Source organism: Plectropomus leopardus, chromosome 16 (genome assembly GCF_026936395.1).
Source record: "Plectropomus leopardus strain MGB_pleo_1.0 chromosome 16, ASM2693639v1, whole genome shotgun sequence".
NCBI lineage: Eukaryota > Metazoa > Chordata > Actinopteri > Perciformes > Serranidae > Plectropomus > Plectropomus leopardus.
In genome coordinates this window covers 19,232,038-19,252,807 of record NC_142191.1, presented here as the reverse complement: position 1 = coordinate 19,252,807, position 20,770 = coordinate 19,232,038, and the positions used below count along the sequence as shown (strand labels likewise).

The 20,770-nt window shown below is 38.2% G+C and overlaps 2 protein-coding genes across 7 annotated transcripts in view; one reads left to right on the top strand and one right to left on the bottom strand.

Annotated features, from left to right (window-relative positions):
* dlgap2b (discs, large (Drosophila) homolog-associated protein 2b) overlaps positions 1-20,770 on the bottom strand; it is a 130,436-nt gene that overhangs the window by 31,602 nt on the left and 78,064 nt on the right. For 3 of the 5 annotated variants that reach the window (XM_088089050.1, XM_088089052.1, XM_088089053.1), the window contains 4 exons: positions 19,271-19,488; positions 16,393-16,546; positions 14,138-14,357; positions 5,340-5,384 (listed from right to left, as the gene is read on the bottom strand). In XM_088089050.1, the coding sequence (XP_087945176.1) occupies positions 5,340-5,384; positions 14,138-14,357; positions 16,393-16,546; positions 19,271-19,488 (637 nt within the window). The other 2 variants (XM_088089051.1, XM_088089054.1) reach the window with 2 other exon arrangements.
* Positions 1-20,770, top strand: part of LOC148186881 (uncharacterized) — a 94,685-nt gene that overhangs the window by 1,290 nt on the left and 72,625 nt on the right. The gene's annotated exons all lie outside the window — the stretch shown is intronic.

The window sequence follows — 20,770 nt, the reverse complement described above, 5'->3', positions numbered from 1 at the left end:
ATGCAAACATTCTAATGGCACTGACAAAACTTGCAACTTGATGGGCAATGCTCATAGGCAACAATTCGCAAGGAGGTACCTCAACCTTTTTTAATTATCCAATAACAAAACTTATTATTGGCAAGTACATTTGGGTATGTATTTGTCTAGACTTTGTACTTGTTCCCTTTTGCTTTGGTTTTTGTTGCCAAAATTATCAAAAAATATGTAATTGCATCATAAAACCCTCAAAAGAATCACATTGAAATTAGATTAATGGCAAAGGATGATCCAAAATTAACCAAATGGGAAAATTAAATGGAAATCAAGGTTGTTAGGAATTCTGCCCATCTGCATTGCCCTAATATGTTGACCATGTATTATCATGTAAATATCAATCCTTATCAGGCATGAGATAACATGCATCATCTGAATGTGAAAACGGACAGATACACCTTTTCTTAGTATATATAGAAGACACAGAGCAGACATCATTGTAACATAAATATGAAAATCAAGTTAAATTAAAAAGTCAGAATTTAATAAATCAATTAACGATTTTAAATCATGAGGCAATTAATTTTTCCAATCTTTTGATTACTGTATGAAGAAATATTCAATAATCAAGTATTAAACTTGGTTTATTAGCAGTACAGTGTGTCTCCTGAGAGAGGCACAAAACATTGCATTTTGAAGTAAAAGGCCAAAAAAAATCTCATGTACACATAAAGTCTTAGAAGAAGAGACACAGACAGTCAATATAATCAACTACTGAGTTACTGAAAATGCCACAAACATGAGTTTGAGTAAGAAATTTTCAGTCTCTATCAATTGGCATTTCTGTAAATCCAACATAAATGAGGTTTAGACAGTTGGGAAACAAAGAAAATCAGACAAAATGTGCTGAGAGACCCAGACAAAAAACATGTTTTTAAACGCAAGACAGTCTATCAGTCTTTTTTTTTGTTTTGTTTTACGTCTGGACTGCTTTTGGTGATACATCAATAAAGTGTATTGAAAAGTGACGCATGCTGTACTGTAGCATGTGAAGTTTCACTTTTCACATTCCCATTTTTCAAATCTTTTACTGAATGGGTACGGCCACCCCACTTGTATTTAAAGCCAGTTTACTGCATTTAAATCCATTTTGTTTGGTTAAACAAGCTTAAGCCAAACTTTACATGAAGTGCCAGTACACTGCTGCACTTAGAATATAATTCTAATCACAGCTAATAACTTAAAATGAATTTAAAATCACTTATTATGTTCACTGTTGTGTAACATTTGAACACAATACGTGCAGCTTCGATTCCAGATTGTTTATGTAGATACTCTAAAAACTATCCTACTTACATGGACCTCATGTAAAGCGTGACCTAAAATTGTTTCATAGTAGCTTGATGCAGAGTATATGAAACAGACCTTCTCTCTCGTGCTTTTTCAACAAGGCCCCCTCAAACCTTTTGCTCCTTTGTGGTCAAGACTCAAATTTCAGAAAAATCGTTGCAAAAGTTCTGACTGCGTCTCCTCCCCGTCCGACTCCCTCCATTTGTGCCAGAGGCTGTTCTTGCCATAGTTGTGGACTCAGACTGGCAAAGAGGCTGGGGAGATGCTGTTCTCACTCAGGTCAGGGTGGATGGTGGCTTAATGACGTGCAATGAATGACGAGCTGCATCTATGAGCATGGGGGCTGAAGATGTAACAAAGTGAATGTGAAGTCTCTCACGTGTTAATTTCTCAGTATGTTTTGTTTAAGTCCAGACTGTATCAACCATGGAAACTACGTTACTATCTAGCTTCACTCCATTTTAACAAGGGCATAGATTTTTTTAAAATGTATTTTATCTGAATAATCGTTGTAGTCTAAAGCCTAAAGGCCCTGACACACAAGTTAATGGTCAGCTGGCAGTCAAAGTTGGGCCATCAGTGAGCGTCTGTTGCCCTAGTCTTTGTGGATTGTCCCGCACTGTGGCTCTTGTCAGCCCTCGTCAGCCCTTGTTGGCTTTTTTCCCCAGCCGATTCACTATGTTGAATTGGTGTGGGAGATGGCAGATACTGTCAGTGAATGAAATCACTCCAATTGGCAGTTCAGTTTAGCATATGAGAGGAGAAACCAAGTGAGGAAAGTAAACAAGGCTTAAGTCAAGAGGGAGTGTGATCGAAATAAAGTTGATATATAAGGTAAGATTGTTTTTCTTAAGTCATTCAGTCCTTTAGCGGAAACATTTCCTGATGGTTTGTGTTATTGTCCATTGGCGGATGGTCAATATGCTTTGGAATTTTAACATTGTGGAATTAATGTGCTAACTGTCTAACAAATGTCATGACAGTCTCCCAGTTTCCCTTTTTTAATAATGATTACAGAATACTGCCACCTGCTGGTATGCAAAGTTATCTCCTCTGAGGCAGGTGCAGAACGTACATGGTGGTTGGCTGTTGGCTGTAGTCTTTGCAGTGTGTTCATATGCAACTTTGTGGTTGAGATACAGGCAACATGAGGTGATGCAACAGTCGACCTTTGTAGCCACTAGTTCTTTGATGTCTGTTTGGTGTGTCTGGCCCTTTAAAGTCATGACTTACAGCCTTGTTTAGTTGCAATGTAATAATGATATCTCTTTAAGAATTGGTTTTATTTGCTTTCAGTGCAATCAGCACATTATGTATTTTGACAAACAAGTTGAAAGCATTGCATCTCTTTTACATAACTGCATAAATAAAGCATTTAACCGACTTCAACTTTTTTTTTATAAAGCCAATGTAGCTTGTTAACGGCTAGGATCCTCAATGTAAAAATAGCCCAAAAGAATATGTACAATTGATTATAACTTTAGATCCTCCATTGCCTATTCATTGATTGACTCCGTGATGAAATGCAAATTAAATCTTTCTGGTGTACTAAACTAGTAAACTAAAACATTTCTCAAGTATGCATAAAAAGATGCATATTGCCACAGGCAAAATAAATTACTGTGTTAAGTTAAGAGAACACGGTGCTTTGCAAAAAGTGAGTTGACTAAAGGGAATTTATTTTTCTATCAATATTACTATACCTAACCCAGCCATTGTTGAGATATTTCCTCAGGCCTAGGACTGAGCTTGAGTATGGCACTAGTGGTCAGCATTGTTGGATGAGTGGATGGGTCTTTAAGTGAAGGAATGGAGGGATGGATGGATGAATTGACATAGGACAACTAGCAGGACTTGAGTTGGTGTAAAGGTCTGTAATTCCAGCAGATTCTGCTGGATTTACAAAATTTAAATAGTAGGTTTTTGTTGCCCTTTTTTAAAGAGCCGTACAATAAAACAAGCATGTTGTTCATAGCCACATACATATATACATACAGTGGTGATGCCCCCATGGATGCAAGGTGGATTAACCTTTTTATGTATGATATATAACAACAAACCAATACAAATCAATGGTCCGAAAGTGTCATTTCAACATACTCTATTCTTTTCATTGCCTTTGCCCCAGTAGTGTTCGTTATCGATAGCGTCCCAAATAAATCCACCAAAAAAAAATTTACCTTTTGCAGCCCTCACGGATAAAAAAAAGGATATGTTGAAGTAACTGAAACAAAAAGCCCTGCTAGCAACCACTAAAAGCTGTTTGTTCAAGTTTTGGACAATAAAAAGCACATAGTGACGACATTACTATTGTTAGAGCCCTACCAATAGTCAGGTTAACAAGCTAAGATTGTGTTTAATGTGGCACTCGAAGAAGACCTCAAGAGTTGTTAAACTTCAACAAAGATTTTCCCTCTTGAAGAACTGAATCTGCTGAGGATTTTTTTCTAAGCTACTTGCGAGGTGTGCAAATATGACGTTTTATTCTGAGAGTCTCACTAGAATAGCCCTGTCCAAAGTGTAAACAGTTCATTCAACTGAGGAGTGTGTGTGTGCTCCAAAAATTTCAAGCAAATCTGCCTATTCCATGTGTTCCTTTGAGGATCGGAATCTCAACAAATCTTGAATACCGCCTTTAATTAATTTGTTGCTTTGAACCAAAGTCTTGGGCAAATAAAACAACAACTGACAGAACATTGGATATTACCATTCATGGGCTCTGCTGCTAGTGCGTCGTTAAAATGTTCTTGCTGTAGTACAGCAATGGTAGGTGGGCACAAACTTTGCCACCAAATATGAACCTTTCAATCAGTGATGGAAATTAACTTATTCGTTCACCAGCCACTGTGGCAAAATCTACCAACCACTCAAAAGATTGCCATTGTCTTTTGAACAGGTGAGCAAAGCAAATCCAGCAGCCACTTGTATATTTTACCAGCATTTGGCTGGTGGCTGGTGCTAATTTCCAACCCTCATTTCATTGTGAACAGACCCTTTTAAATAGAGTTTTAGCCCACAGAACGAAGGTTGGTAGTTTATGAAAGAATTGTATGTTTAAGATTAGCTGTGTAAAACCATGCACAGAATCAATAAGATCTGAATTTGAACATTAAATCCATCCATCCATCACCCATGACCTTCAGAATTAAGTTTAAGAGCTGGTGGTATCTATCCTCACCTTAAAACTAGTGTCAGAGGAGTGTGCTGAACTAAACGCGCCATCTGCGTCAAAATCACAACTACTGAAAGCAACTGCCTTGAATACAGATAATAAAGGGTGTCTTTATACATCAACAACTGTGGCTTGTCCACAGTTTGAAACCCGATGATGTAAAAGCATTGATTTGTGCTGGTTTGTAGAACAAAGCTGTTATGTTGGTCATAACCTGCCTTGCTGCATGCCAGGATATTTAAAATAAGGACACACTGTTGTGTGCTGATTTTATTCCCCTCTGTTCGCTTAAACAAAATGTATACAATGGTTAAAGCAAGAGGGTGGATTACTATTAAGACCAATGAATTAGAACAGAACAGTAATATTAAATCATAACAAATTAAATAAATAAATAAATAAATAATTTAATGGATTTTGTAAAAGGCTTCATGCACATCTCAGTTAAAGTGTGTTCCACTTTTGCAGAATAGATTTTAAATGGAACAGTTATTCTTGTGTCTCACTCTGTTCAAATGCAGTAGATACTGTACAAGAAATGCCAGTGTGCTAACACAAGGCCAACATGTGGGACAGAAGTCAACTTATTTCTTAGTTTTGTACTTTTAGTTTGTTGAATTTGTTGTCCAGTACTAGTACATAATCTCGTAAATTCCACTGCATTCAATGTGGAAACAGATGGAAACATTTAAATGTATTATACATACTTAGTGAGTATGACAGCATTTTCAAGTTATGATATCTCTTATTTTAGTGGATAATGTTAATGAGTCAGACAAAATGTATGAAAAAACTGCATTAACAACATATAAAAAAAAGATATAATAAAGCGGTTCCCTACCAGACCTACCGTACTCTCTACGCCCCCCAGCTAAGCTACGGGCGCCTGAAATGGGGGAAAAAAGAAAAATAAAACAAACAAAAAGAAAAAGGTGATAGCTTAGTAGAAAAGCAATGCAGATTGAGAGGGTCAAAGTAAAATACACCGTGTCTAGCCCATGCTGTGTATTTGTGGTGTGTTTAAGTGTGCAGACTAACTATGGACACAACAGATTCTATTTATGCTTGAAGTCAGTTTCCTCTTTGGATGCCATTGTAAAGCTATGACCCCCATTTTGCCATTTAAATTACCATAAATATAAACATCATAAACATTTTAATCCATTGTTTTATATCAATTTATGAAAAATACATAAGGCCAATAAAAGTTGTAAATGAAATTTCACAAGAAACACCACAATAAGCAAAACAAAAAGAAAAGAAAGTATCACATACTGGTTTCATTCTTTTGACAAAATATGCATAAGCTAACAAATGCAGGCTAAACTATGGTGTTCAAAAGGTGCTTCATAACTTTGACAAAGTCTGATTCATTAAACAATGCAGTCTGAGATCCCTGAAAATTGCAACATGATTGATGCAAAACAGAGTAACATGTTTTCTCCAAGAAACCTTGAATAAATATGGGAAGAGAACATAGGGGTAGAAAAGGATTTATATTCAAGCAGTGTTACAGGTTCAGTTGAGATCAGATTCCATCCAAAAACCTTTGTCCTAATAGCTGGATGTCACAGAATTGGCACAGTTGTTGCATCAGATCTCTGGATGACAACAAAATGTAAACAAAACCTCATGGGGTAATTGACTACATACTGTAACACATAAGATAGACAATTCAGAATTCCTTACAAATAATTATATCTTTTATTACACAAAATATGGTTGCATGGTTAAAAAATAATTTTAATACCCTTTATCTATTTCCTCTTCATCTTTGTTAAATGTACATCTTTCATGTATATATATTTTTAAAATAATACTTCGATCAATGTCTGTATTTTTGCTACATTTTAACTTGTTTTAAGGGAAGGGTCATTTCTTTGGACTAAATGGTGAAATGACAATGACACACTGGATTAAACTTATTTATAGCACGGGTGAGTTCCCTGGGATCAATCAATCGCCAGTTTGCGGTTCAGTTGGATATAAATTTAGAAGAATGTTAAGCATTTTTACAGCATTTCCAATTACATTATCACAGGCTTTGTTTTCTAATTTTGCTGTTGTCAGTAAATAAATTGACAATGCATGATGCACTTATGATTGTTCATTTCTTTTGTATATGATGTCACAAAGCACACAGATGCTACCACTAAGCAGGAATCTCAAGAATCTCACCAACAAACTCTTTGATTCTAGTATACGTAGATGATAAAATGGGAGAAAAGTGAATGAAACAACTGTCTGCTGTCTGCCAGGAAACACTAACACAACCTTAAGTGTGGCCTGTGGCTCATGCAAAAACAACTCAATAAAAACAAATCCTTAAAAAACAGAAGAAAAAAAAGAGCCACCACTATTTTCTGATACATCATTCCATTTGCGGCATTGTTGACTTGCATGAAAGCTTAACATAAACACTTAATATCTATAACTGCAAATATTTAGATGATGTAAAAATACAACAAAGAACAAACGACTTGCATAGAATGAATGAATGTAGATTGGAGACATCATGATTGGCCAGTCTTCAGCACCTTTAAATTAGTTTGCTTTCCCCAAACAATGGGAAAATATGTAAGTAAGGAATGCCACTGCAATCCCCTCTTACTCATTCAAAAAGCAAAAATATGTTCACAAGCCTCTCCAAAGTTTTTTTTCCCATATATACTATATATATGTATATTTATATATATATATATATATATATATAACATAATAAAATGATTATAGGCTAAATGTTGTCACAGTCATATGCCTTTCACTGAAATCATTTATGATTTATGCTAACCCAGCTTTTGGCCGGCCTGTGATGAAAAACTCAAAACTGAGTTTGTTGGGTTTATAACAACAATAAATAGGTTATATGCTTTGAAAAATTCTTATTCTGTATTGCAAATAGTGTAGAATGGCAACAATACATTTGAATGTATTCCTTACCTATTATTCGTTGTACCAAAACCTCAAGTTCAGAATTATGAAGTTGCTGCTTAAAATGACCAGCAAAACATGTCTTAATATAGTGTTCCTCTGTAACACATATATTAGATTATCAAGGCAAATGAATCATTTAGCTAGGCATTTAAGCTCAGGTTTTATGAGTTACTGTAACAGTTGTGTGGGGCGGAGCTACTGCAGTAACTTGAAAGGAAATGTCTGCCTTCTTTTCTTCTGTGGCTTCAACTGAAATTTCGATCTTACCTCTCTTACAACCTTTGTATAAATATCATCTTTTCAAAATGCCACCTTTTCTGCAAGTATTGTCTTTTGGTCGTGCAAAGGGGGAAGAAGATCCACTCTCTTTATAAAGTGAGAGATGACACCTCTCCTTTATTCAAGTCCTTTTGAAAGGTTCACATTTCAGTCAGGGGTCTGATACATACAGGCTTTCCATGGTCCTGTGCTGCAGTGATCGTCCAAAGATAAGTGCTGTCAAGCTTGGAGATGTGTGTTGTTGGCCTCAGTTCCATGGGCCACAGTATTACAGTAACTTTGGTACGCCATGTTGGTACAGTGTGACAATGGACCAGATGAATGGTTGAGGGGAATGCCAGCGGCGAATGAGCAACTATTATTTTATGAGTAACAGACAAAATGAGCAGTTGGCCAAATATAGCAGATGATTTAGGGCTCCCACCCATTAAGGTTTGACAGGAGCCCAGCTAAGCCATCACTAGTGAGGCGGTGTTAGTACATTCAGTGGTACTATACTGCACCTCTGTGGACATGTCGGAGAGGTAGAGGCCCTCAGTGGCTCTGATTGTCTACTTATAGGGACCAATGTTTCTCTGTTATCTTTCTGCAGTGATGAGCCACCCCAGCATGAAAAAGTCCACCATTACTAGAAAAATGTGGCATTTAAAAAAGGTGAATATGGTAGAATTGAGTCAAAATGTCTTAACAGAATTTACCAAAAACAATAAATGTTGTATTTGTTAAACCCTTCCCTCTAAAAATAAAAATGAAAAATAGGTAAGATGCCAAACCTTTAAGAACATCCAGTCACCACTGCACGAAAAACAATAGGCGAAACACTGGTATGAACTACCAACTTCCTTATGAGGTGCACAAACAACTGGAGGATGAACGTGATGAAATAAATGAAGACAGACCTCAAAGACTGAAAAAGTGCTGTTTGGTTTAGAACCACAATTACTACTATAACCCCTCTCAGCGCTGTCAGAAATGAGTGTTTATAACTGCAAACAGTACAAGTATTGAATATAAGTTTCTCTATATACAAAATGGTACATTTATATACATATACAGAGTTTGAACATGAATGCAGTTTGTGCAAGAATGAACTGAAGCCAATACATTCATACTTCTCAATCATTGTGAACCTCTCTTACTATTTCCTCTCCACATGCTGTTAGACTTAAAGTCAGAAACAAATAATTCATCGTAAACAATTTTAGCCAGGGACTAAGTCCACAAAAGCCTTGAAACAGTGTTATCCATATAGTATTCCAGCAGATTAAAACCTCACAGACTTCATTATAAGTTTATTATAATCTCTGAACACTATCTGCTGTTTATCAAATTATTAGTTACTTCTCTATTCGCTGTGTTTCACCAGTTCGCCATTGAAAAAACTTTTGTAAATTGGAAATTTTTCAAAATGCCCATTTCAACTGGAACTGGCTACAAAATGGATGAAGGCCATGGCAAAGGAATGCTTTGATTAGAATAACTAAAAATTAAATCATACATCACTATATCTAGAAATAATGTATTTATCTTATCTATGTATCAGTAATGCATTTATTAAAAAACTAGGGTTTATAAAGTTATTCACAGTATTTTTTCAGTATACTCAGGTGCTTAAGAGAATGTTTCTACAGAAAGAGAAACTGGAATGAACATGAGCTATTCATTTGCAGAAACAGACCGACTTATGCCTCATCTCACAATGGCTGATTATTAAGTTTTTATCATTAAATGACCCTCAGATCAAATTTACTTGAATTTGCTTTTCTCTGAAGTTTGGGCTTTTAAGACAACGAAGGGAAGATGATGCTGCACTGTTGGCACTTGAGGATCTGAACATCAGCCACATTCTCTCTCACACTCTCATGTCACCTCATTCTGGTGTAAAACAAAGTCATTTTCTTCTTTTATTCCATGGCTAAGCAAGACACTTGTTAAAAGATTGCTTGAACAACATTGTAACCTGTTCAAGAGATGACAGACTCTGTGTCTGCATAGAGTAAAGGGACATCTAACAACAGCTCTGCCCTGCCTTTCCTGGTTGATATCAGGTTTTGCCCTGTCTTTCTCGTTTCATTATGCACAGAATGGGAATGATTAGAATGACATAGACAGATATGACATGGGCCCACTGGTGTACTTTCTGCTCCATAGTTCTAGACTGGCGCTTCTGTGACCACCTGTGTGGCCACCCGTGTCTGCCTGCTTTTGGGGCTTTTGCTTTTTGGTGATCTCCCATGGGAAATCCTCTATTGGAAGTGGGCTGGCAGGACTGCCTGAGCCCTCTGGCGTGCTCTCAGGGGTTCCCTCTATAATCTCAATTCGGGGTGGGTCCATCAAATCCATAATGCTGAAGGGTGCGGGCTCGGGTTGGCACATCACTGACTTGTCCTCTGTGTTTTGTCGAATAGACCAACTTGAGCCTGCTTGGATTCCTATGGACACTCTGTCATCTGTTTGTGTGGTGCTGTCGCTGCAAGGCTCTCGGCATAAAGTCCACATGTTGTAGCACTGAGTAAAGTTGAAGAAGTTACTGTTGAAAGTCTTCAATTCCCCACAGACATCTCTGCGCAGCTCCGCCAGTTCATAGCGCATTGCTGAGATTTCATCCTTCCACTGCATGTTGAAGGCAGCAACCATATTAGCAGACTCTTTAAAGGCCTGAATGGCCTGAGGGACCGGCGGCTCAGAGGCTACGGGTGAGGCGGAAGGGACCCTGTATGAAGGCGGGGATGCCGGTGGGACAGAGATGGCTGTTACAGTGGAGCTAGTACTGTGCTGGCTGCGTGCAGCAGCAGTCTCTCTCTCCAGCCTCTCCAGCTCCACATAGGCAGAGGAGCTAGCACCATCATCATCCTCTATCATGTCTTCATTTAGTAAAGAGGTCCCATCCACAACATCATATCCCTCTGGAAGAAAAATTTGAATATGCAAACAGAAGGACATTCAAAGTGAAAGGAACAGCTGGAGTGTGATTTGATTTGGATTCTGTGCTAGAAAATAAACACATATCTATGGAAAACATACAGTATGTGAGTGGCAAGTAACTCCAAAGACATACAAGATCAGACCCAATTATTTCTTGTTTAGTTCTAACGATTTAGGCGTTTAATCATAGATGAGCACCCACCATTGACTGGTGTGCTGTGTAAATGCAACTAGACCTGCACCGGAACTGTACAAAACCAAGAGGTAACTGAGTAGTCATAAAATCACAAAATTACAAGAATGTTCATTCGTGATCAATATATAAGTATGCTGTTAGGGAAATTCATAACATGCTTTTAGAAGTTGCTCATCATAATTAAAAAATTTGGATGATTTTTAAAAAAAATTTTTGTGATGTTCAAGTATAGCACTTTTGTACAATCCAGAATGGGTCAGCTCCAAATAATAGAGCTCCTTTATGGCAGAGCCAGTACACAATATGCAACACCTTTTTTGGAATAGGTTCTTGAGTGCCTCAACTTGACCAAGACAATAATGATTGTCAATAAACTCACATGCTGTAAGCTTTTCACAATGTTTTTACACTGCCTTCTCAGTCATCTCAAGGCTGCTTTCCATCTTTTCACTGCACAGCACAGCAAAGAGTGGAACTAAACATGAAATACATCAATCATTATCAGATCATGAATCCATTTTCTGAGAACCCATTTCTCAAAACATATCAAAATGTTTATTTTTGTGCCATTTTGTGCAAAAGAAAAGATGTAAAGGGGTCAGAAGAATCACAACCCACTGGGTCAAGAAGCAGATATGAACCCTATTGAACATATCAGGTCCAAAGTGGCTGATTAGACCGTGTGGAGTAAGTAACCCGGCGAGGGGAGGGATCACTCCCCCCTTCGGGGCTGCACCAGGGAGAGGCTGCAATCCCACAGTCAAAGATAGCTGACAGACTCAATGCCAAGGGTTAGACTGCCACATGTGGCCTTTTTGAAAGAAGTCAGATTTTCATGGAAAGAAAAACAGATGCTGCTCTTACAAATGATTGGAGACAGTGGCAATTCGATCACATTCAGTGCTATTTTATGGATGCCATATAAAAACATTCCGAATGGTTTGGGAAGTACATCTGTCATACATTTACACTTACAATGTGGTTTAAGCACACTTAAAATAGAGACACGGTAAACAACTCACAAACGCCAGCATCACATTCATCACTTAAATTAATAGTCAGTATCATCAAGGTTTTAATAAGAAACCAACATGTCTGAGGTTTTGTGAGTTGTTTGGAACCATGTTTACTACTTAGGATTACATAATGAGATATTTCTACCAACTATACATCTACTAATATATAAACTCTATGTATCTATTGTTTTTACTGAGAAGGCAGTGCAAAAACACACATATACATAGATATATGTATGCGTGTCAACATTAAAATACCTGCGACAATCATCACTGATGCCTCCAGTTGTTCATTCCCTCTGGTTATCCTTCAAGAGATGGATGGTCAAATGGAGAGGGGTTTGCTGCTCGTCTGCCCTACGGAGCATCATGGGATCCCTTCCCCACTCAAGGGCCCACTAGCCTCACACGGGGTTTGGTTCATAAGCCGCTTACAATTCAATTATAAACTAGTATTGAATACTAAAATAAAAGCATGATTCCAGGAATCAATGTTTTTCTTAGCCAAGGTAACCTAGATAAGTTACTTTATTCAATTTCATGACCACTATTCCCTCGGAATAGTGCAAAGAGTACACCAAAGGAAAAGTATAACTGACAGTATGGTTTGACTGGGAGGTGACAGTACTGTGTACAATTAATCACCATCCAGTGAACCCTTCTCTGGGTTCTATAACCTCATCTGACATTATAATTGATGCATCATGCCAATCTTCAAAATAAAACTTCACATCATATTGTACAGTCAACTGCTTGTTTTAGTCCATATAGAGCCGACAGATTTGGAGCAGAGAGTTAAATGAATAGAGTTCAGCAAATAAGACAGTGGGATTGGAGAACACTCCTTTATCCTCAGTACTTCTGCCGCATTGAAGAATTCGTAGATGGAAACCAAATTGAAGATGAAAAGGATTCCAAAAACAAAAGTCCAGATTGCACAAGAAAACAAAACCCACAAAATGAGCAAAAGTGCAAATGTCTCCAATATTAAATTGACAGAAAAGTGTACAAAAACAATAAAAATCCAGGTCATAATATTTAAAAATGCACGCAATTAAAGAAAAATGTTTCAATAGGGTTCATAGCTTTACTCTTGCAAGTAAACACCAAATGCACTTAGTGAGGGAGTTACTGCAAAGGCTCTGCTTGCACAAAGAACCTGAAATGCTAATTTTGTATTGCTTGCACTGTGTCGCACAAAACCTTGTAATCCTTGCATTTTGTTTTAAAAATGCAGCATGAAGCACAAATAAATATGTAGGACCGTAAACAAAATGTGCTGTTTTCAGAACATTTTGAGTCAGGGTCCACTGTCATATTGTAATTGTTGCTAAAAATCAAATCTGGCCAGTGAAATTAAGTTTGCTAAATTGGAAGCTTGCAGTTGAAGATGACAGTGATTAAGAAGCTTTAGGAAGCCCTGTAAGAAACTTAACAAACAGTTCACTTGTTATTTTGACTGAGACTGCTGCTCAAAAGCTTCATGCAACACAATACAACAATACTGTAAATAATCAAAGGTTGTATATTTTAAACTCAAATATACCATCAGTAGACAGATTCTTTGTGCAACCAGCATGTGTGTGTGCACGTGTTCTAGTCTCTAGAGGTTGTTGACTTACCTTAAATTGGTTACAAGATTGGGTTTTTAAATTTTATGAGGTCAAAGACCTGCTCAGTTACAAAGCTAATGTGTTGGTGCAACAGAGCAGGGGGAGGACAGGCGGAAGGCTTGTCCAGTGTATCCTCTCAACACAAATATGTCAACAACCTACCGCTCCCCTACCCCTGGCCCGTTTTGTTCTTCATCCCTCCCTAAGTAACTCACACGCTTCGCACAACACATATATATAACACCACAGTTTAACATGCTTAGGGTAGGGCCTGTTCCTCTTAGGCATGCCATGTAATGTGGCTGTGCTGTGTTGTAATATTGTGTACCGTGTGTTGCCATCTCCGTGTTAATGCGACCCCCCCAGACTATATCCTAGTCTACAGCTTGGCAACACCACAAGTGACCAACCAGAAGCTTGGCTAATGATGCATGAATCGTGCAAAGTAACACACAAGCAAGTCCATCTAAACAATTGGGGGTATGCAGAGGCAAAAACAAACACACACACACCATAGCTTCCAAAGAAAATAACTGGGATCATTCAGCCCGGCATCTCTGAAGCTCAAGGGTTCCCCACTGTACATATGTAGGTATGTCAAGTTAGTGCGCATGTATAGGATGTATGAGGATATGTAGCCTAAGCCCTCTCTCACTTAGGGGGGGGATTGTTTTACCTGTTGTGGATCTGAGAGTTGAAGTGACAGTGGAGGATGTCATTGAAGGCAAGCAGTCGTCATCTTGGGAATAACCAGCCTGAATTGCACGGAGGTAACTGTGGCTTCGAGTGCGGAACGAACCAGGCAGGTCCAAGGCTTCCATGGCCTGGGATTCTACTTCACTAAAAACGGACTCGCAAACTGACTCAAACTGGCCATTGATCTCAGTCTCACTCACCTGAGAGACAAAAACAGGAATAGCAGTCCTTAATTTTTCCTCTTCCTTTCTCTTTCTCACTTTGATTCTTCCCCTTTGCACAGCAAATATGAAGGAGTGTTAGCGTAAGGAAATGCCACTGTCATTCCGACCTTAAACTGAATAAATGTCAAGATCAAATGAAAAAAAGGCAGATGACAACAGAAAACAATCAGAAGAATATTCAGTTTGTGTTATAAAACATTCCATTCACCACATACCCCCAAACTAAGATGCACTGCACTGTATACTTTACGTTACTACATGGAAAATAGGACTGCAGTCTCAATTCTTTACCTTGTAGCTCTAGCTTTTAGTCTTTTATAAATATTGTCCTAACTGACACAAGATAAATTTATGTTCTATCCTGTCATGTCCTCTCCTGTCCTCTGTCCAAATAATCTTGCTATTTTCCCATTACTTGTTTTCATTACTATTTAAGACACTTTCTCCTATCACTAAATGTGTCAGCACCAGCAGGAGTAAGCTGATTGTGCAATCCCTTTATGTCCGACAAAATCACTCTTCTGCTTGTTACTCCTCCTTATGGAGGGTTTATAGTCAGAAATCGTCATAGCAACCTTGTTTTGTGCCACCATGGAGGTCCAAAACAGACTCGCAAAACCGATCCAAATGCATAGACTCATAGCAGCGTATGAAAAAAATAGCTAAAAAGGTTGCCGTATAACATTTGTAGTGGTTTGCGAAAAAATAAGCTCAGTTAATCAAGACAAACTTCTGGTTTTGGCGTTGTTTGCTGCTCATTAGCTGGCATGTCATAACAGCAAGAGACTGATGAATCATTTATAAGTGGTATTTTCCAGATATCCTTTGGCCAAATCAGATTACAGACTGACTAATGTGAAACTGATCGTAGTTCTCAATTTCATGTTCTCTTGTGACACAAAAGTATTACAAAAAAACAAACTGTAAACAACATGAGACTATGTCTCGAGCTGATTTGGAGGTAGACTGCCACTTAAATAAGCGATTCCAAGTCCCTTTGAAACCTGAGCAACTTGGATTGGATAGATTTCTTTTAAAAACATGTGAAGAAGACAATGAGTAACTTAACAAGAAATTACCCCAAAATTAGCAAGAAATTAGTGAGATGTTACAAGAAAATGACCTGAAAATTAGCAACAAAAAAAGACATAAATAGAAAAAAGGTAAAAAAAAAAAAAAAAAAGAAACAAAACAAAAAAAAAGGAAATGACTTGAAAAAAAGTGCTAAAAATATACTTTTACATTGTACATATATACATATAAGTATATTCAGTTTTTGGACATTTTCGCTTTTTTTATTTATCTTTTTAAATAATTTTGCTCTGTTTTTTTTTCTTTTTTTGGAAACACATTTTCAATTTGCTCAGATTTCAGAGGATTAAATGTTTGTGAAAGAATGAAAAAAAAAAACTGATGTTGGCCCACCGCCGACATCTGACTAAATTAGGAATTCCAAGATGTTATTTCGATGGCAGAGGAAAGTTCAACCAATATTAGTGAACATGAGCTATTCTCTCAAAGCCAGAAACCGGAGGAGTAAATCATAAACTTGTGGTGTCATAAAGTATAAAATCTGGAGCTGTTCCATTGACAATGATGGGAGTCTGATTTTGTGGACCCTGCAAAATGTTTGTTTTCTTTTTTAGACCCAAATGACATCTTTCCCATCACAAATTGTAGTTCATGTTCACTAATATTTGCCTTCGGCTGTTCATGTTCACTTGTAATTTTGAAATGTCTTAGACCATAGGAATAACATGCATGAATTTTTAAAATGGGTGTAGTTCCCCTTTAACAGCACACGTCAGTTGTGCCTATTGACTTCAGTCGAGACAGTCATGGCTATGTCTACTAAACAATCAGCTGTGGACCTCCAATATGGACACCTTTGGATTTTTCATGTCTCTGTAATGCCCTCTACACAAAGCCACCACATAAAAACAACATGACATAGGCTCTCATTAATGTCTCCAGGTGTTGCCTCTGTGCGATGCTTGTGTTTAAGACTCACCTGGCTGACGCAGCTAGCCTGACTGAGGGTGCTGACGGCGCGCATGTAGCTCTGGTTGCGAGAGCGGAAGGGCGGGGGGTGAAAGGTGGCAGGGTCCAGCGTGACACTAGGGTGGGGTCGCATATCTCTTGTGGTTTGCAAGTGGTAGCCCTGGCTGAACAAGGACAGGGGGTAGGGATAGATACGATTGCACAGTTCAAATGCCACACATGGAACATCACTGTATTATATTGTAGTTAACAAATCTAATGGCATGGTGTGCTTGCTTCTAGTTGGGCTCCAAGTGTTCTATGTTGTATAAAAAGCATGTGTACGGCCTGTCCCTAGTTCTTCTCAGAGAAACAATGAGAACTAGGAGCTGCAACAATAAGAGATTATTACATTCTCCACCAGAGGCTAAAAAACAAGGGGGCTGATTTGTTTGTGGGCAACAACCGAAGTGATCAGCACCCCACTGAGATGATGGTAACAAAAATAGCACAGAGCACTGAGTGGCAGTAGGGATGACGGATGCATGACGCCTCCCCAGGTTCACAGAATTTGGCCAAATCTAAAAGCCACATGGCCTGGAAAAAAATCAGTCACAGAAAACCATAAGCTGAATAAAAACAAGCTGAGCAACAATAAGCTTAGTGGGAATGTAAAGGTGAAGCATTCACACCCACTGTGTCACTAATAATGGAATACTTGGTTGTTTTTGCGGGTATACTTGGCAACAGATACATGCCACCACAGAGATAATTAGGAAATGGTTAAATAGTATCTTAACACCCCCTGAAAATCTTTGCTGGCCACCAGTTGTTAACTCTTCATGTTGTTACATTGAATTACAGGTGGACTTACGGTCAGAGGTGAAACTTGTCAGCCAGAGAGGGCAGCAAAACACTGCTCTTCAGCAGGGTGTTAAGTTACCCTTAAATAAAGGTAGTGCACCACTGCTTGACCAGCACAGAGACATTTGCAACACATTATGCAGATTGTTTTTGTTATTGACAAGTACTTTCCACCTCATTTATATCAGTGTGTATAGAGAAAATACCAAAAACATCTCCCAATACAACACAATTCAGTTAACACACATTGACAAAGCCGCAAACTGCAGCCTTCAAATAAAGTTGAATCAACACCTCTAAGTTGCTCTAACAAAAACTGATCATTGTAACCTTCATCAAAGTAGGATGTATTGCAAGGCTGTTATATTCAATGATATTATTTTTAGCTGGATGTACCACTACAACCACATTTATTTCCATGATTATTTATAGTACAAAACAAACAAACAAACAAATACTTTTGGGAATGAGAAATACACTCAGTACTTTACTGCATTACTGAACAAACACATCTCTTACCTTAAGTCTCTCATTATATGGTTAACCTTAACACAGTAGTCAGTGCCTTTAATGTATGACCTTCCTTGTGACAACAACACATCAAGTAAGCCCAGGCATATTTAAGCCTGCTCTCTTGACACTAACATTGTATAAATGTGACAGTTTTGCTACAGACTTGTCAAATGCACTGTGATAAGATGAGGAACATTGCCCGTGTAAGATGTTGCACAAATATTGGAACTAGCAGATGGAAAAGGTCACAAACACAAAACCCATTTGGTACTGCAGTGTTCAGCAGAGCACTACTTTACCTCATCTCATGAATCAGTTGTCGATCGAACACTTAGCCAACAATGCTCAAGAGCAAGTAAATGATGTGGTTACAGAACAAGCCAACCATTAAGTTCAGCCCAACTCCAAACAGCAGCTTAATACAGTTGTCTAGGCATGCATTAAATTATAGAAGAAACAATAACCTTGTCTTCACACTTTGTTGCCAAGCAACTTCACTTGGAACCATCAAATAAGGTAAAACAGCTGAGCAGCACCAGCAAACAACTGTTTAAATTGGACAGCTTGTAGACAAAGTAGTGAGTCACTGTGAGATGGTTCAGATTCATAGAAACTAAAAGGCTGAGGCTGTGAACTAAAATATTTCAAGTAGGGTGTAAGGACAACACTTATTGAATGCAAGTTCTAGATTTATAAAAACCTATTTGAATGTTCCCCCTTTAAACCCTTACTTAAGTGCTAAATGTTTTTACCAGAGTTGTTGTTTCAGAGGCAAAGCCGCCGCGTGTTGCAGCAGCATGTATTTAAGAGTTGAGGTGCAAGTCAGTTGTGCATGAAACACTTGTTTCTTTTTTTCAAACATCATTACTTATTCTTTAACCTACTACAGATGTAGAGTGTGTGAAGCAGTTTCAAAATGCTGAAAGAAATGTATTGTTCTAGTACTGACATGAACTCATTGATTATCGATCATGTAATTAAGAGTGCTGATCAAAGGCTGGGTAAATATCAATATTGGCGTTACTCACGTTTCTGTGTTGAAGCTTGATAAAGCCAGAACCTATGGCAACACACTTCATAATTGTTTGTGTAGGTAAATGTATAACACCAAAGCTTAACCCTGACCATTTACCAATCTCACAGTACAGTCTATGCACCATTTACCACCATCTTTGTCAGTCACTGCAACCAACAGTTGTACTTCTGACTCTGTAGACTCACTAAAGACACACTCCAATAAAATCTAAGCCTTTGCTTGTAATAATGAATAATTCAAGAAGAAAGCTGTTCATTGTGTTGACCCTGAAGCAAACACCAATTCCTGAGCTATCCCTATTAATGATAATATAGTCTAAAGAATGACAGTTTCATATGGCACATTTCAGTGAGGAAATGCAATCTTTCTGCTTTATTTTTAACATACCCCGTGATCACCCATTAATCCTTTAAAGGCTTCATGAAAAGAATTGAATTAAAGTGAAATCAACATATAGCTTTGTCATGGACATATTAAAATAGGCAGCCAGGCCTACCTTTGGGAGTCTAAATGGGGTCTCTGCATGGCTGATTTGAGGACGAGAGCATCAGGCCGAATGGCCTTCTGTGGTGAGGTCTTCGGGCTGGTGTCAGAGTCGCCACTTTCATCATCCACCTCTCCCATAGCTTTGACATAGCTACTGCTGCGCATCCGCCGACATGGGATCTCGTCATCCTTCTCGCCCGGGTATCCACCCCACTCATCCTGGGGAACCTGTGGGAGATAGCACACCTATTGAACACTACTCATGCATAACTATTTAATATACTATTATATTACTTGTTTACTCGAGTCAGTATCTGTGGTGACTTGTTAAACCCCGAGAAGTACAGATGTAACAGCGAGTTGCACTGATCATGGACAAAATATCAGGCCTGTACAGTGAGCTACATCAGAGATATAATTTGCAAGTACAATGGGGCCCAATTAGCCAAAAGAGTCTGAGAACTGTATCAGACAAGTAGTCGGATAAACTCTGGCTGGTTTTTCCCCCAAACAGAAAATTAGGCTGATTCGCATCCCTGGTTTCAAGCTCCACCTCTGTTTCATTCCCCTCTGGACCTGGGCTCCCAATTTAAACAAGCTCGATGGTTGACCTTACTCCACCCATGAGAATGAGAGTGAGTTTCTCTAGGAGTTTCACAACTGCAACTATACACAAGTACTTTTTATCATTTTTATTAAAAACATCAACTGCCATTGGTGAAATGACTGAAACCAAAGCAACTATAGAACTTGACAACATCTCTATAAACTAATATCTGCATATTATTGCAGAATCTACAGAGAGAGCAACAAGATTTTGGTATCTGAAGATTTCTGGTTTCTGATTGTAGTCCTAGTAGTTTTGACCCATCCCCTCTGAGCAGACAGTCTGTGTCGAGAGCAAATGAGGCAGAAAGCATTGGCTGTGATGCAATCTAGGAACCCATCAATGATTGAATGAATGAACCCAGTAACAATGATTTAGTTTTTTATTTGCTTTTTATTTATTTATCTGTATTCAAATGCAAATAATTGTTTATAGAGATCAACAAATCATTGTTAGACCGATAGAAGGTAGAAGAAGGTAGAAGGTAGATTAATTGGTCATTTTTTAAACAAAGTTTAAAAAACGAAATTTTGAGATTACTAATTGGACTGTAAACAATGACCAACGCATTCAGATATTGGATAGTATCGGACGTCGTCAGACCATGGCCGATGGGTTCTGAGGTTGCTAAAGGAGTAGGTACTGTAGCTGATGTCAACAAGAGCCACTACAAGTGTATGTGTGTGTGTGTGTGTACCTCAATGAGGAAGAAAAGCATTACAAAGTAACGTTATTCTGTATTCATTAGGGATGCACCGATTTATCAGCCAAACATTGGTGTTGGTCGATATTTGCCTTTTGACTGCCATCGGCCCATTGGCAAATAAGATGACATTCACTGATGGCAGTGGCTGATATCTTTGTTATGTCACATTAGTGTTGTGATGGATAAATAGCAGGCCC